The following is a 15,717-nucleotide window of genomic DNA, read 5'->3' as shown; positions in this document are numbered from 1 at the left end:
AGGGCCTTCAGGGCTGCCAACGTTGAGCGGGGGCGCCATTACATCAACAAATGAGTGTGCCAACCTCCGCTGGTAGGAAGGGCGAGTCTAGGGTCAGTCTAGGGAGAGATTAGCCCTAGTTACGGTATCACTCCCCTCCTACATAAATGTGTTTATTTTTGCACTCTTTGGATAACTACTATTATGTGATATACCTTTTTAAATATATTAAAATAAAGGTTAATTTTTAGAGGTCTGGGGTTCTTTTTTTGTTTGTTTCTTTATTGATATTCAGAAAATGTAAATTGATAATTAGATTTCTCAGTTTCTGGCTATTTTAATGACCAGTGTGGGGGGGTGTCCTTACTTTACCCGAAGGTATCAACCGTTTTCTCCATGTGCGTGATTCTATATATGACACTTGTGATGAAGGAAGTGACGGTCCTGAGACTGCGGCAGTCAGTGACACCGGATCCTGTGCTGAACGTGGAGAAGCCTCTCGTTATATTAGTTGTTTCAGATGTTTCCATTGTTCTCGGTTCATTGTTTTATTGTAGCGGAGGTGAACGCCCTGATATAGCATCACCCATAAGTATCGCCGTGTCCTGCTGTCTGTGATACATTTATCTTCTTCTTCCTCAGTCATGTTTCGCTTTGTTACATTGGATCAAGACTTCGAGGTGCTCAATAAGACGGTGAGTCTGATGTCGGTTATTACATTTCACGTTCTAGTGTTATACGATGTATCGCGAGTCTGGTAAATGTATCCATTACATCGGAGCAGATTACTCGTCTCATTAATCGCTCGCTGACGTTTTAACGTTTTAACATCTTCATTCAATTCAGCGTCATAGAAAGCAAAATCATAAATCCCACTATTTACAGAGATGATGATGGTGATGATGTAGTCCTGGACTATGTTCTATTGTGCCGGCGACTTCTATGTGACGTGCTACCCAGTAGCTGTAGGATCCTGGTCTAGGAACAGAGGCAGAGACGGGTCAGTGACAGCGGACTCTGCCGTTCCCTGAGCAGACAGAGCTGCCGATCCGCCATTATACACAGCTTGCCGCAGTCTCCGGTCCTTCCTCTCCTCAGTCTCTGCACTGTCCATTACTCCCCGCATGGTTCTCAGGGAAACCCCCGTACTCCAGCTCTACAACTCCTCTGTGCTGCTCCATCACAGTCATAAACTAATAACATCGCTCCGCATGCTCTGACTAGTGCCCCCGGCTCTGCATATAACCTTGCTCTGTCAGTCAGCTGGGGGAAGCTGAGCAGACTGGATGTGTCATGGAGCTGAAGAGACAGGCTGGAATCCCTCTCTGTGAGAAGAGACTGCACAGGTCGTGACAGAGAACCACAAGTATCACTGGTTGTTGTGGATGATAGCTGTATGTGTGACCGAGCCGGGGCTGCTTCAGCCATGTGAGAACAGTCAGGGTCTGGTCTGTTTAGTCAGCGCCTGGACACGGCCGGGATTAATGTTTATGGTTCTGTGCACCCTGTGGAAAGCAACAAAAACTGCACATGTTGGACCAAAACTGCATCGTCTGTGTGAACTCTGCTTTGGGCCTACCTGAGAGCGTACATCTCTATATATATTGTGACGGGGTCACTGGCACAGTGTACAAGTGGAGAATTGTGTCATTGTGCATGTTGGCGTCAGTGGTATGAAACCAGGATATTTTTCCTCCAGCACACTAAGTGCTGGGATGGTTAAAGAAAGCTGCATACATGGGCTGGTTTTATGTGAGCACTCAAAGTGGGAGGGTGCTCACCATATCTCTTCCTGCGGAGCGGACACCGGCATGTGTACTAGCAGGACCTGTGGTGATGTCACAATAATGTGACCATCACATGGTCCTGGTTAAATGCCTGGACATGAGAGACAGTCTCAGTGGTGTCTTGAGAGAGGAGGTACTCCCACGGAGCTCCAAGAAGGAGCAGAGGACATTGCCAGGAGCCTGCAGATTGAAACCTGCAGAGAAAGGACTTTACTTGTTTTTCGTTAAGCCAGGAAGGCTCTGCTTTTGTTTTCTGCACCCTGCCTTGGTGTATGCTGACTTCAATAAATCAGCAAGTGTTTCACCACCAAAGTGTTCCTGTGTCTACCTGAGGAAGCAGCAAAGCGTGGCAACCCTTCACAATATATATACAGGTGTCGCTCCAGAGGAATATGGGTACAAAGCCTCCCTGGCAAAGACCACACCATCCAGAAGAAAAGAAGCAACTTGAAGCAGTGCTGCAAATATTATGGCAAAAAAGATCTGTTTATTAGCCCATGGTGGCAACATTGTGGTTCTGAAGTGTGAGCATTTCTACAGCCAAGATCTGATTGTAACTGAGCATGAGCAAAGAAGGGAGAGCAGGCGCAAACAAGGGAGAGCAGGAGCAAACAAGGGAGAGCAGGAGCAAACAAGGGAGAGCAGGAGAAAACAAGGGAGAGCAGGAGCAAACAAGTGAGAGCAGGAGCAAACAAGTGAGAGCAGGAGCAAACAAGTGAGAGCAGGCACAAACAAGGGAGAGCAGGAGCAAGCAAGGGAGAGCAGGCGCAAACAAGGGAGAGCAGGCGCAAACAAGGGAGAGCAGGAGCAAACAAGGGAGAGCAGGAGAAAACAAGGGAGAGCAGGAGCAAGCAAGGGAGAGCAGGCGCAAACAAGGGAGAGCAGGCACAAACAAGGGAGAGCAGGCGCAAACAAGGGAGAGCAGGAGCTAACACGGGAGAGCAGGAGCAAACAAGTGAGAGCAGGCGCAAACAAGGGACAGCAGGAGAAAACAAGGGAGAGCAGGAGAAAACAAGGGAGTGCAGGAGCAAAGAAGGGAGAGCAGGCGCAAACAAGGGAGAGCAGGCGCAAACAAGGGAGAGCAGGCGCAAACGAGGGAGAGCAGGCACAAACGAGGGAGAGCAGGAGCAAGTGAGGGAGAGCAGGAGCAAAGAAGGGAGAGCAGGAGCAAGTGAGGGAGAGCAGGAGCAAAGAAGGGAGAGCAGGAGCAAACAAGTGAGAGCAGGCGCAAACAAGGGACAGCAGGAGAAAACAAGGGAGAGCAGGCGCAAACAAGGGAGAGCAGGCGCAAATGAGGGAGAGCAGGCACAAACGAGGGAGAGCAGGAGCAAGTGAGGGAGAGCAGGAGCAAAGAAGGGAGAGCAGGAGCAAGTGAGGGAGAGCAGGAGCAAAGAAGGGAGAGCAGGAGCAAACAAGTGAGAGCAGGCGCAAACAAGGGACAGCAGGAGAAAACAAGGGAGAGCAGGCGCAAACAAAGGAGAGCAGGAGAAAACAAGGGAGAGCAGGAGAAAATAAGGGAGAGCAGGAGAAAACAAGGGAGAGCAGGAGCAAACGAGGGAGAGCAGGAGCAAATGAGGGAGAGCAGGCGCCAACAAGGGAGAGCAGGCGCAAACAAGGGAGAGCAGGAGAAAACAAGGGAGAGCAGGAGAAAACAAGGGAGAGCAGAAGCTAACAAGGTAGAGCATGAGCAAACAAGAAAGAGCAGGAGCAAACAAGGGAGAGCAGGAGCAAACAAGGGAGAGCAGGAGCAAACAAGGGAGAGCAGGAGCAAACAAGGGAGAGCAGGCGCAAACAAGGAAGAGCAGGCGCAAACAAGGGAGAGCATGAGCAAACAAGAGAGAGCAGGAGCAAACAAGGGAGAGCAGCCATCACTATTCATACTGATTGGATATCCTATCTCTGTACATGAAGGTATGATGCTCAAGGTATTTTCAAATTGTCCTGAATTAATTTATTATAACAATACATTTAAAAAAGGGAATTAAAAATCAAGCATGAAGGTATCACCATAAGCAGCCAAGAGTCTGGTACATATATCACTAGAGGTTCCAAAGATATCATAGGAAGAGTCATTTATCATGTAGAACTTACTGTGCTGATGAATGAAAGACTCATGTACTTTCATCAGCTCAGTAAGTTATACGTGATATTATAGGACAGTAATGTATTATTTTACAATTCCATGATTGTATCACTTAATAAAGTGCAAGTAGTGCTGGAAAGATGCGTCTCCTGATAGAAGTTCTATTACTATATAGAACAATAACGTGCCATATGTGGGATATGGACAGGAATTAATATTATCGTGGATAAAAAAAGGTAAAAGTTCTGTGTGCAGGTTGTTAGATGGAGGCCAGAATAGGGTCCTGTATTTCACAATCATACACCATGTTCCAAATTATTATGCAAATGACATTTTTCTCGGATTTTCCTAAATGGTCAGTGCAAATGACAGTCAGTCTAATAAAAGTCATCACCCGTTAGATTATACATCGAATTTTATTGAAGAAACCTCCCAATGATAACAGTATAATCTCCACAATGAATAAAACCCCACAATGCACTGTTCTAAATTATTCGGCACAGTAGAATTTCTAAACATTTGATATAAAGAGCTGAACATGCTAATTTGTGGAATTTGCAGCATTAGGAGGTCACATTCACTGAACAAAAAAGCTATTTATCTCCAGAACCTCCTAACAGGCCAAGTTACATGTAACATAGGACACTTCTCTGATATCACCTTCACAGTTCTTGCATCCATTGAACTTGTGAGTTTTTGGAGAGTTTCTGCTTGTATTTCTTCCCTCCCAGAGCTGCTGTTTTGATGTGAACGGACTCCCACCCTCATAGATCTTCTGCTTGTTGATCCTCCAAAGGTTCTCTATAGGGTTGAGGTCAGGTGTTATGATCTGGTGGCCTAAGAGCAGCATGAGACGTACTCTGGAGAAGGTGGTACCTGTACTGACCGCAGACCCTGAACCTAACACCGCAACTAGAAGTAGCTGTGGAATGTACCTAGCGCTCCCTAGACATATCGACACAGCCAGAGGACTAATTACCCCTAGAGATAGAAAAGGGAAAACTATCTTGCCTCAGAGAAAATTCCCAAAGGATAGGCAGCCCCCCACAAATATTGACTGTGAGAGGAGAGGGAAAAAACATACACAGACTGAAATGAAAATTTAGCAAAGGAGGCCACTTCTAGCTAAATAGAAAGGATAGGACAGAGTACTATGCGGTCAGTATTAAAACACTAGAAAATATCCACCACAGAAAATACAGAATCTCCACAGCTAACTAAAGATATGGAGGGTATATCTGCATCTCCAGAGATACCAGCTTGGCTAAAAAAATCCTTATACAGGCCAAGCTGGACAAGACAAAACATAGAAAAGAACTGAACAATAAGACCACAGCATGTGGACAGCAAAATCAAGGCCAGAACTTATCTTTGTTGAAATGAACTGCAAAGCAGAAGAGACCAGGCTGGGATGTTAATCCTCCAGGAACAATGGGCAACTGGCACTGACTAAAGGGTGAAGCAAGACTAAATAGCCCAGTCCAAATTGCAAAAAGTGAACACACCTGATAAATGCTGTGATTCAGAGACAGCAGCGCTACCACTTACAACCACCGGAGGGAGCCCAAGAGCAGAATTCACAACAGTACCCCCCCCTTGAGGAGGGGTCACCGAACCCTCACCAGAGCCCCCAGGCCGATCCGGACGAGCCAAATGAAAGGCACGAACCAAATCATCAGCATGAACATCGGAGGCAACAACCCAAGAATTATCCTCCTGGCCATAACCCTTCCATTTGACAAGATACTGAAGCCTCCGCCTCGAAAAACGAGAATCCAAAATCTTCTCAACCACATACTCCAACTCCCCATCAATCAACACCGGGGCAGGAGGATCAACAGAGGGAACAACGGGCACCACATATTTCCGCAACAAAGATCTATGAAAAACATTATGGATGGAAAAAGAGGCTGGAAGGGCCAAACGAAAAGACACTGGATTGATAATCTCATAAATCCTATAAGGGCCAATAAACCGAGGCTTAAACTTAGGGGAAGAAACCTTCATAGGGACATAACGGGAAGACAACCAGACCAAATCCCCAACCCGAAGCCGGGAACCAACACAACGACGACGGTTAGCAAAACGCTGAGCCCCCTCCTGAGACAACACCAAATTGTCAACAACATGAGCCCAAATTTGCTGCAACCTGTCAACCACAGAGTCCACCCCAGGACAATCAGAAGGTTCAACCTGCCCTGAAGAAAAACGAGGATGAAAACCAGAGTTACAAAAGAAGGGTGAAAACAAGGTAGCAGAACTAGACCGATTATTAAGGGCAGACTCGGTCAATGGCAAGAAAGCCACCCAATCCTCCTGATCAGCAGACACAAAGCATCTCAAATAAGTTTCCAAAGTCTGATTAGTTCGCTCGGTTTGGCCATTTGTCTGAGGATGAAATGCGGAAGAAAAAGACAAATCATTGCCCAGCCTAGCACAAAAGGCCCGCCAAAACCTAGAAACAAACTGGGAACCTCTATCGGACACAATGTTCTCCGGAATGCCATGCAAACAAACCACATGCTGAAGAAACAACGGAACCAAATCAGAAGAGGAAGGCAACTTAGGCAATGGTACCAAATGAACCATCTTAGAAAACCGGTCACAAACCACCCAGATAACTGACATCCTCTGGGAAACCGGAAGATCAGAAATAAAATCCATAGAAATATGCGTCCAAGGCCTCTCAGGGACCGGCAAAGGCAAAAGCAACCCACTAGCGCGGGAACAGCAAGGCTTGGCCCGCACACAAGTCCCACAGGACTGCACAAAAGAACGCACATCCCGTGACAAAGAAGGCCACCAAAAGGACCTACCAACCAAATCTCTGGAACCAAAAATCCCAGGATGACCGGCCAACACAGAACAATGAACCTCCGAAATCACTTTACTAGTCCATCTGTCAGGAACAAACAATTTCCCCACTGGACAGCGGTCAGGTTTATCAGCCTGAAATTTCTGAAGAACCCGTCGTAAATCAGGGGAGATGGCAGAAAGAATCACCCCTTCCTTCAGAATACCGACTGGCTCAAGGACCCCAGGAGAATCAGGCAAAAAGCTCCTAGAGAGGGCATCAGCCTTAATATTCTTAGAACCCGGAAGATACGAGACCACAATATCAAAACGGGAGAAAAACAGGGACCATCGGGCCTGTCTAGGATTCAGCCGTTTGGCAGACTCGAGATAAATCAGATTCTTATGATCGGTCAAGACCACAATACGGTGCTTGGCCCCCTCAAGCCAATGTCACCACTCTTCAAATGCCCACTTCATAGCCAACAACTCACGATTGCCGACATCATAATTGCGTTCCGCAGGCGAAAACTTTCGAGAAAAGAAGGCACACGGTTTCATCAAGGAACCATCAGAATTCCTCTGAGACAAAACGGCCCCTGCCCCAATCTCAGAAGCGTCAACCTCAACCTGAAAAGGAAGAGAAACATCCGGCTGACGCAACACAGGGGCAGAAGTAAATCGGCGTTTAAGCTCCTGAAAGGCAGAAACAGCCGCAGAGGACCAATTCGTAACATCAGCGCCTTTCTTCGTCAAATCGGTCAGGGGTTTAACCACACTGGAGAAGTTGGCAATGAAACGGCGATAAAAATTAGCAAAGCCCAAAAATTTCTGAAGGCTCTTCACGGATGTGGGCTGGATCCAATCATGAATGGCCTGAACCTTAACCGGATCCATTTCTATAGATGAGGGAGAAAAAATGAAGCCCAAAAAAGAAATCTTCTGTACTCCAAAGAGGCACTTAGACCCCTTCACAAACAAGGCATTATCACGAAGGATCTGAATTACCATCCTGACTTGTTTCACATGAGACTCCCAATCATCTGAAAAAATCAAAATATCATCCAAATATACAATCATGAATTTATCAAGATAATTCCGAAATATATCATGCATGAAGGACTTAAACACAGATGGAGCATTAGAGAGTCCAAATGGCATAACAAGGTATTCAAAATGGCCTTCGGGCGTATTAAACGCAGTTTTCCATTCGTCACCCTGCTTAATACGAACCAGATTATATGTCCCTCGAAGGTCAATCTTAGTAAACCAACTAGCCCCCTTAATCCTAGCAAACAGATCAGAAAGCAAAGGCAAAGGGTATTGGAATTTGACCGTGATCTTATTCAAGAGGCGATAATCAATACAGGGTCTCAAGGAGCCATCTTTTTTGGCAACAAAAAGAAACCTGCTCCCAATGGTGAAGAAGATGGCCAAATATGCCCCTTCTCCAAGGACTCCTTCACATAGCTCTGCATGGCGGTATGTTCTGGCACAGACAGGTTGAAAAGTCGGCCCTTAGGGAACTTACAGCCTGGAATCAAGTCAATAGCACAATCACAGTCCCTATGCGGTGGAAGGGAACTGGACTTGGGCTCATTGAATACATCCTGGAAATCTGACAAAAACTCCGGAATTTCAGAAGAGGAAGGAGAGGAGATTGACATCACAGGAACATGACCATGAACCCCCTGACAACCCCAACTAGTCACAGACATAGATTTCCAATCTAATACCGGATTATGCACCAGTAACCATGGGAAACCCAGCACAACAGCATCATGCAAATTATGCAACACCAGAAAACGACAATCTTCCTGATGGGCTGGCGCCATGCACATGGTCACCTGTGTCCAAAACTGAGGTTTATTTTTAGCCAACGGTGTAGCATCAATGCCCCTCAAAGGGATAGGACTCTGCAAAGGCTGTAAGAGAAAACCACAACGTCTGGCAAATTCTAAGTCCATTAAATTTAAAGCGGCACCTGAATCCACAAATGCCATGACAGAAAATGACGATAATGAGCAGATCAGGGTCACAGATAACAGAAATTTAGGTTGTACAGTACTGATGGTAACAGAACTAGCGATTCTCTTGGTACCCTTAGGGCAATCAGAAATAACATGAGCAGAATCGCCGCAGTAAAAACACAACCTATTCTGACGTCTGAATCCTTGTCGTTCAGCTCTAGACACAATCCTATCACACTGCATAGGCTCAGGACTCCGCTCGGAAGACAATGCCATAGTGTGCACAACTCTGCGCTCACGCAAGCGCCGATCAATCTGAATGGCCAGAGACATAGAATCACTCAGACCAGCAGGCGTGGGGAACCCCACCATAACATCTTTAACGGATTCAGAAAGACCCTTTCTGAAGATTGCCGCCAAGGCATCCTCATTCCATTTAGTCAGTACAGACCATTTTCTAAACTTCTGGCAATATGATTCTGCCGCTTCTTGACCCTGAGACAGGGACAACAAGGTCTTCTCAGCATGATCCACTGAATTAGGTTCGTCATACAATAACCCAAGCGCCTGAAAAAAGGTGTCTACATTAAGCAACGCCGGATTCCCAGGTTCCAGGGCAAATGCCCAATCCTGGGGGTCACCACGCAGCAGAGATATAATCATTTTAACCTGCTGGATGGGATCACCAGAGGAACGGGGTTTCAGAGCAAAAAACAGTTTACAGTTATTTTTAAAGCTCAGAAATTTGGACCTATCCCCAAAAAACAAATCAGGAGTTGGAATTCTAGGCTCTAAAACTGGAGTCTGAACGATATAATCGGAAATACCCTGTACTCTAGCAGCTAGTTGATCCACATGAGAAGCCAATCCCTGAACATCCATACCAGCGCCGAACTCCTGAGCCACCCAGAGGCAAAGAGGGAAGAGAAAAAAAAAACACAACAGACTACAGAAAAAAAAATGGCTCAGCACTTTCCTTCCCTTCTTCTGAGATGCGGTTAACTCATTGTTGGCCAGTTGTACTGTTATGATCTGGTGGTCTAAGAGCAGCATGAGACGTACTCTGGAGAAGGTGGTACCTGTACTGACCGCAGACCCTGAACCTAACACCGCAACTAGAAGTAGCTGTGGAATGTACCTAGCGCTCCCTAGACATATCGACACAGCCAGAGGACTAATTACCCCTAGAGATAGAAAAGGGAAAACTATCTTGCCTCAGAGAAAATTCCCAAAGGATAGGCAGCCCCCCACAAATATTGACTGTGAGAGGAGAGGGAAAAAACATACACAGACTGAAATGAAAATTTAGCAAAGGAGGCCACTTCTAGCTAAATAGAAAGGATAGGACAGAGTACTATGCGGTCAGTATTAAAACACTAGAAAATATCCACCACAGAAAATACAGAATCTCCACAGCTAACTAAAGATATGGAGGGTATATCTGCATCTCCAGAGATACCAGCTTGGCTAAACAAATCCTTATACAGACCAAGCTGGACAAGACAAAACATAGAAAAGAACTGAACAATAAGACCACAGCATGTGGACAGCAAAATCAAGGCCAGAACTTATCTTTGTTGAAAAGAACTGCAAAGCAGAAGAGACCAGGCAGGGATGTGAATCCTCCAGGAACAATGGGCAACTGGCACTGACTAAAGGGTGAAGCAAGACTAAATAGCCCAGTCCAAATTGCAAAAAGTGAACACACCTGATAAATGCTGTGATTCAGAGACAGCAGCGCTACCACTTACAACCACCGGAGGGAGCCCAAGAGCAGAATTCACAACAGTCAGGGGAAGATGGTGGCCACACCAGGAGTTTATCTCCTTTTATGCCCATAGCAGCCAATGACTCAGAGGTTTTCTTTGCAGCATGAGATGGGGCATTGTCAGCATGAAGATGATTTTGCTCCTGAAGGCACATTTCTGCTTTTTATACCATGGAAGAAAGTTGTCAGTCAGAAACTCTATATACTTTGCAAAGGTCATTTTCACACCTTCAGGAACCTTAAAGGGCCCTACCAGCTGTTTCCCCATGATTCTGGCCCAAAACATGACTCCCCACCTCCTTGCTGACACTACAGCCTTGTTGGGACATGGTGGCCATCCACCAATCATCCACTACTCCATCCATCTGGACCATCCAGGGTTGCTCGACACTTATCATTAAACAAGACTTTTTGGAATTTAGCCTACATGTATGTCTTGGCCCACTGCAACCGTTTCTACTTGAGAACACTGTTTAGGGGTGGCCGAATAGTATGTTTATGCACCACAGCAAGCCTTTGAAGGATCCTACACCTTGAGGTCCGAGGGACTCCAGACGCACCAGCAGCTTCAAATAATTGTTTGATTGTTTGTAATGGTATTTTGGCAGCTGCTCTCTTAATCCAATGAATTTGTCTGGCAGAAACCTTCCTCATTATGCCTTTATCTGCATGAACTCTGTCTGTGCTCTGTTTCAGTCACAAATCTCTTCACAGTACGATGATCACTCTTAAGTTTTCATGAAATATCTAATGTTTTCATACCTTGTCCAAGGCATTGCACTATTTAACGCTTTTCAGCAGCAGAGAGATCCTTTTTATTTCCCATATTGCTTGAAACCTGTGACCTGCTTAATAATGTGGAACATCACTTTTAAGTAGTTTTCCTTTAATTAGAATCACCTGGAAAACTAATTATCACATGTGTTTAAGATTGATTTCAGTGATTCATTGAGCCCTGATACACAATATCATCCATGAGTTTATTTGAAAAACAAAACAATTAAATCTTTATGACACTTAAATCCAATTTGCATAATAATTTGGAACATGGTGTACTATATGTATAATGAAATTCAGCCTCCCCTGTTAGTTCTCCTGTGCAAAAGTAAGTGATGAAGCAGAAGAACTAGTCATAGAATCAAAGTGATATCACGTATAACTTACTGTGCTGATGAACGTACATGAGTCTTTCATTCATCAGCGAGCCAATTCCTTACCCACCTACATATAGTTTTTCCCTGTCCTGGCCTCTGGAGCTTCAGTATAAGGCTGTTATGTGGTACAGGATCAAATACATTGAGGCTGTGTGCACATGTTGCGGATTTTGATGCGGCTCCGCAGCATTTTTGGATGCGTGGAGTTGCATCATATCCGCAGTGTAGTGCACAAGCAATGTTAGTCTATGTGAAATTTACATTTGGTGTGCACATGCGGTGGAAAAAAAATGCGCGAAATCACAGCGTTATGTTTTCCGCAGAATGTCAATTGTTTTTGTGGATCTGCAGCGTTTCTGCACCCATTGACTTCCAATGTGTCAGGCAAATCTGCAGCAAAACCGCAGGTTTAAAAAAGATCTGCAGATTTGCTGCGGATGTGCCTGCGAGAAACGCTGCAGATCAGGAGGGGGAAGAATGTGTGCGCAGAGACTGTGGGCGGAGACTGTGTGTGCAGAGAAGATGTGCGGGGCTGTGTGCCGGTGTTTGTGTGTATCTGTGTGTGTGCGGGGCTGTATGTGTGTGTGCGTGTGGGGCTGTGTGTTGGCAGGCATCGTCTGTTGGCACTACTAGTCCCATCCGGCTATGCCTGCTACAGTAGCAGCTAGCTGGATGATGGGACAGTAGTAGTCCCATCATCCGGCTAGTGTGTTCAAGTGTACAAAAACAAAAAGCACATGCACACATATATACATACAGTGCATACTCACCAGTCACCTAGTCCCCGAAGCCCTCATTCACATGGGAAAAAAAATAAAAATAATAAACCAAAAGTATACTCCCTGATCCGCAGATATCCATTTAATAATAAGTGTCCCAGGATCTCCCATGGAGAGCTGTCACATCGGCAGATGCGACCGCTCTCCAGGGGCTCCAGTGATACAATGATGGAAGGTATCCTACCGCACTGTATCCCTCCACCGCTGTGAGTACAGTGTAGTTCATACTGTCACTTGTGGCAGTGCTGCGTGGGAAAATTCTCACGCAGCAGTGCCGTAAAGTGAGAGGCCATTGAACCCTCAGTGATAACACTGCAGGAGCCATTGTCTCTTGTCAGTGTGTCACTGGAGGCCCTGTAGAGCGGTCACATCTCCTGTCTGGACAGTTAAAATCACCGATTATAAGAACCCTATTACTGTTTGCTGCCTTTTTAATTTGTTGCAGCATTTCCTCCTGTCCCTCTATATTAGGAGGCTTGTAGCAAACTCCAATTAGCAGCTTTCCATTATTGCCGCCCCCATGTACATTTACCCATACTGACTCTACATTGCTATAACTCCCCCAATGTCTTCATTGAGCACAGGTTGTAATGTGGATGTTAGGAAGATGCACTCCCCTCCACCTTTTCTGTATTTCCTGTCCTTCCTAAATGTAGCGTAACTCTGTTTATTACCCAGTCATGGCTCTCGTCAGCCAGGTTCCCGTAATGCCCACCACATCGTATTCTGGGGCCGTAATAATAGTCTCCAGTTCATTCATTTTGTTTGCAAGATTTCCTGCATTTGCCGGGAGACATTTAATATTATTAGCACATTCGTTATGGCTACTCAGCTCCCTGCTTTCCTTGCATGTCCCAGCCCCTCTAAATCCTCATTTACCCCTACTGCTCCACTCTCTGTGTCTACTCTACCTATCCCCTTATTAGCACAACTACCCTCTCCCCAGATCCTCCATCCATCTGACCATTTCTCCCCCAGCACAGCTGCACCCTACCCATTGAGGTGCCGCCCGTCCCTACAGTAGAGCCTGTAGCCCACAGAGAAGTCAGCCCAGTTCTGCAGGAACCCAAACCCCTCCTTCCTGCACCAATTTCTAAGTCATTTATTTATCTCCCTAAGCTCCCGCTGTCTCTCTAGTGACGCTCGTGGAACTGGCAGTAATTCTGAAAACACCACCTTGGAGGTCCTGGCCTTCAGCTTCTTCCCAAATTCCCTGTAATCATTCTTAAGGACCTTCCATCTCCCTCTAACTTTGTCATTGGTACAGGACATGTTCATTGTGGAATTATTTATTTTGCCTAAATACAAAATGTTTCCAGTCTCTGAGGAGGTTGTGTGTTCTGGATCCTCAGTCCCGGGGTCCGGTGGCGATCGCTCCCCTCCTGTGTAACATGTAACCAGAACTGTGGTTTTCTCTTTCAGTATCCGCTGGTGGAACTACAGGTGAGAATCTTCTCTTACTGGTAATGGCATCCGGGGAATACCAGATGGCAGAGGAAACACAAGGAGACCCCCCAAGAGATCTAGTAAATGTGGACCTCACTGAGGAGATGTAGACATAACAGAGGGGACCTCACTGAGGAGATGTAGACATCACAGAGGGGATCCCACTAAGGAGATGTAGACATCACAGAGGGGATCCCACTAAGGAGATGTAGACATCACAGAGGGGATCCCACTGAGGAGATGTAGACATCACAGAGGGGATCCCACTGAGGAGATGTAGACATCACAGAGGGGATCCCACTAAGGAGATGTAGACATCACAGAGGGGATCCCACTAAGGAGATGTAGACATCACAGAGGGGATCCCACTGAGGAGATGTAGACATCACAGAGGGGATCCCACTGAGGAGATGTAGACATCACAGAGGGGATCCCACTAAGGAGATGTAGACATCACAAAGGGGACTCCACTAAGGAGATGTAGACATCACAGAGGGGATCCCACTAAGGAGATGTAGACATCACAAAGGGGACTCCACTAAGGTGACGGAGACATCACAGAGGGGATCCCACTAAGGTGACGGAGACATCACAGAGGGGATCCCACTAAGGAGATGTAGACATCACAGAGGGGATCCCACTAAGGAGACGTAGACATCACAGAGGGGATCCCAATAAGGAGACGTAGACATCACAGACGGGATCCCACTAAGGAGACCGAGACATCACAGAGGGGATCCCACTAAGGTGACGGAGACATCACAGAGGGGATCCCACTAAGGTGACGGAGACATCACAGAGGGGATCCCACTAAGGAGACCGAGACATCACAGAGGGGATCCCACTAAGGAGATGTAGACATCACAGAGGGGATCCCACTAAGGAGACGTAGACATCACAGAGGGGATCCCACTAAGGAGACCGAGACATCACAGAGAGGATCCCACTAAGGAGACCGAGACATCAAAGAGGGGATCCCACTAAGGTGACGGAGACATCACAGAGGGGATCCCACTAAGGAGACGTAGACATCACAGAGGGGATCCCACTAAAGAGACGTAGACATCACAGAGGGGATCCCACTAAGGAGATGTAGACATCACAAAGGGGACTCCACTAAGGAGATGTAGACATAACAGAGGGGATCCCAATAAGGAGACGTAGACATCACAGAGGGGATCCCACTAAGGAGACCGAGACATCACAGAGGGGATCCCACTAAGGTGACGGAGACATCACAGAGGGGATCCCAATAAGGTGACGTAGATATCACAGAGGGGATCCCACTAAAGAGACGTAGACATCACAGAGCGGATCCCACTAAGGAGACCAAGAGATCACAGAACAGATCCCACTAAGGGGAAGAAGACATCACAGAGGGGATCCCACTAAGGAGACACTGCAGCAGGGCATTTTATATTGTTTTGGGGGCCAGTTATTTGCTTTTTGTGATCAGTTCTTCTCTCACTGCTGATCTGCAGGATCCACAGAAAAACCGCATCGCCCAATGGAAGGACGTCAGCGGTAAATCGGGGATTGCAGAACTCTCGTATCCACTGTCTCCGGACAGTGCGCTGGGGACATACGACATAAAGACCGAGGAAAGTAAGCTCAGCTTCACTATAGATGAATACGGTGAGTACATGGCAATACCTGCAGTCCTATGTAACACCACAGATAACACAGTGATATCTCTCTGAGTACAGATAATGTAGTAGATGTCACCTGCAGTCCTATGTAACACCACAGATAACAGTGATAACTCTGAGTACTGATAATGTAGGAGATGTCACCTGCAGTCCTATGTAACACCACAGATAACAGTGATAACTCTGAGTGCAGATAATGTAGTAGATGTCACCTGCAGTCCTATGTAACACCACATATAACACAGTGATAACTCTCTGAGTACAGATAATGTAGTAGATGTCACCTGCAGTCCTATGTAACACCACAGA

The 15,717-nt window shown here is 46.3% G+C and overlaps 1 protein-coding gene across 1 annotated transcript in view; it reads left to right on the top strand.

The window, feature by feature from the left end:
- Positions 1-15,717, top strand: part of LOC143769415 (alpha-2-macroglobulin-like protein 1) — a 305,150-nt gene that overhangs the window by 38,878 nt on the left and 250,555 nt on the right. The window contains exons 5-7 of the mRNA XM_077257911.1: positions 622-674; positions 13,736-13,756; positions 15,241-15,394. Coding sequence (XP_077114026.1) covers positions 622-674; positions 13,736-13,756; positions 15,241-15,394 — 228 coding nt within the window. The remainder of the gene's footprint in view (positions 1-621; positions 675-13,735; positions 13,757-15,240; positions 15,395-15,717) is intronic.

The sequence above is a fragment of the Ranitomeya variabilis genome, chromosome 4 (genome assembly GCF_051348905.1).
Source record: "Ranitomeya variabilis isolate aRanVar5 chromosome 4, aRanVar5.hap1, whole genome shotgun sequence".
Taxonomy (NCBI): domain Eukaryota; kingdom Metazoa; phylum Chordata; class Amphibia; order Anura; family Dendrobatidae; genus Ranitomeya; species Ranitomeya variabilis.
The sequence above is the reverse complement of the archived record's forward strand: the minus strand, read 5'-3'. Positions and strand labels throughout refer to the sequence as shown.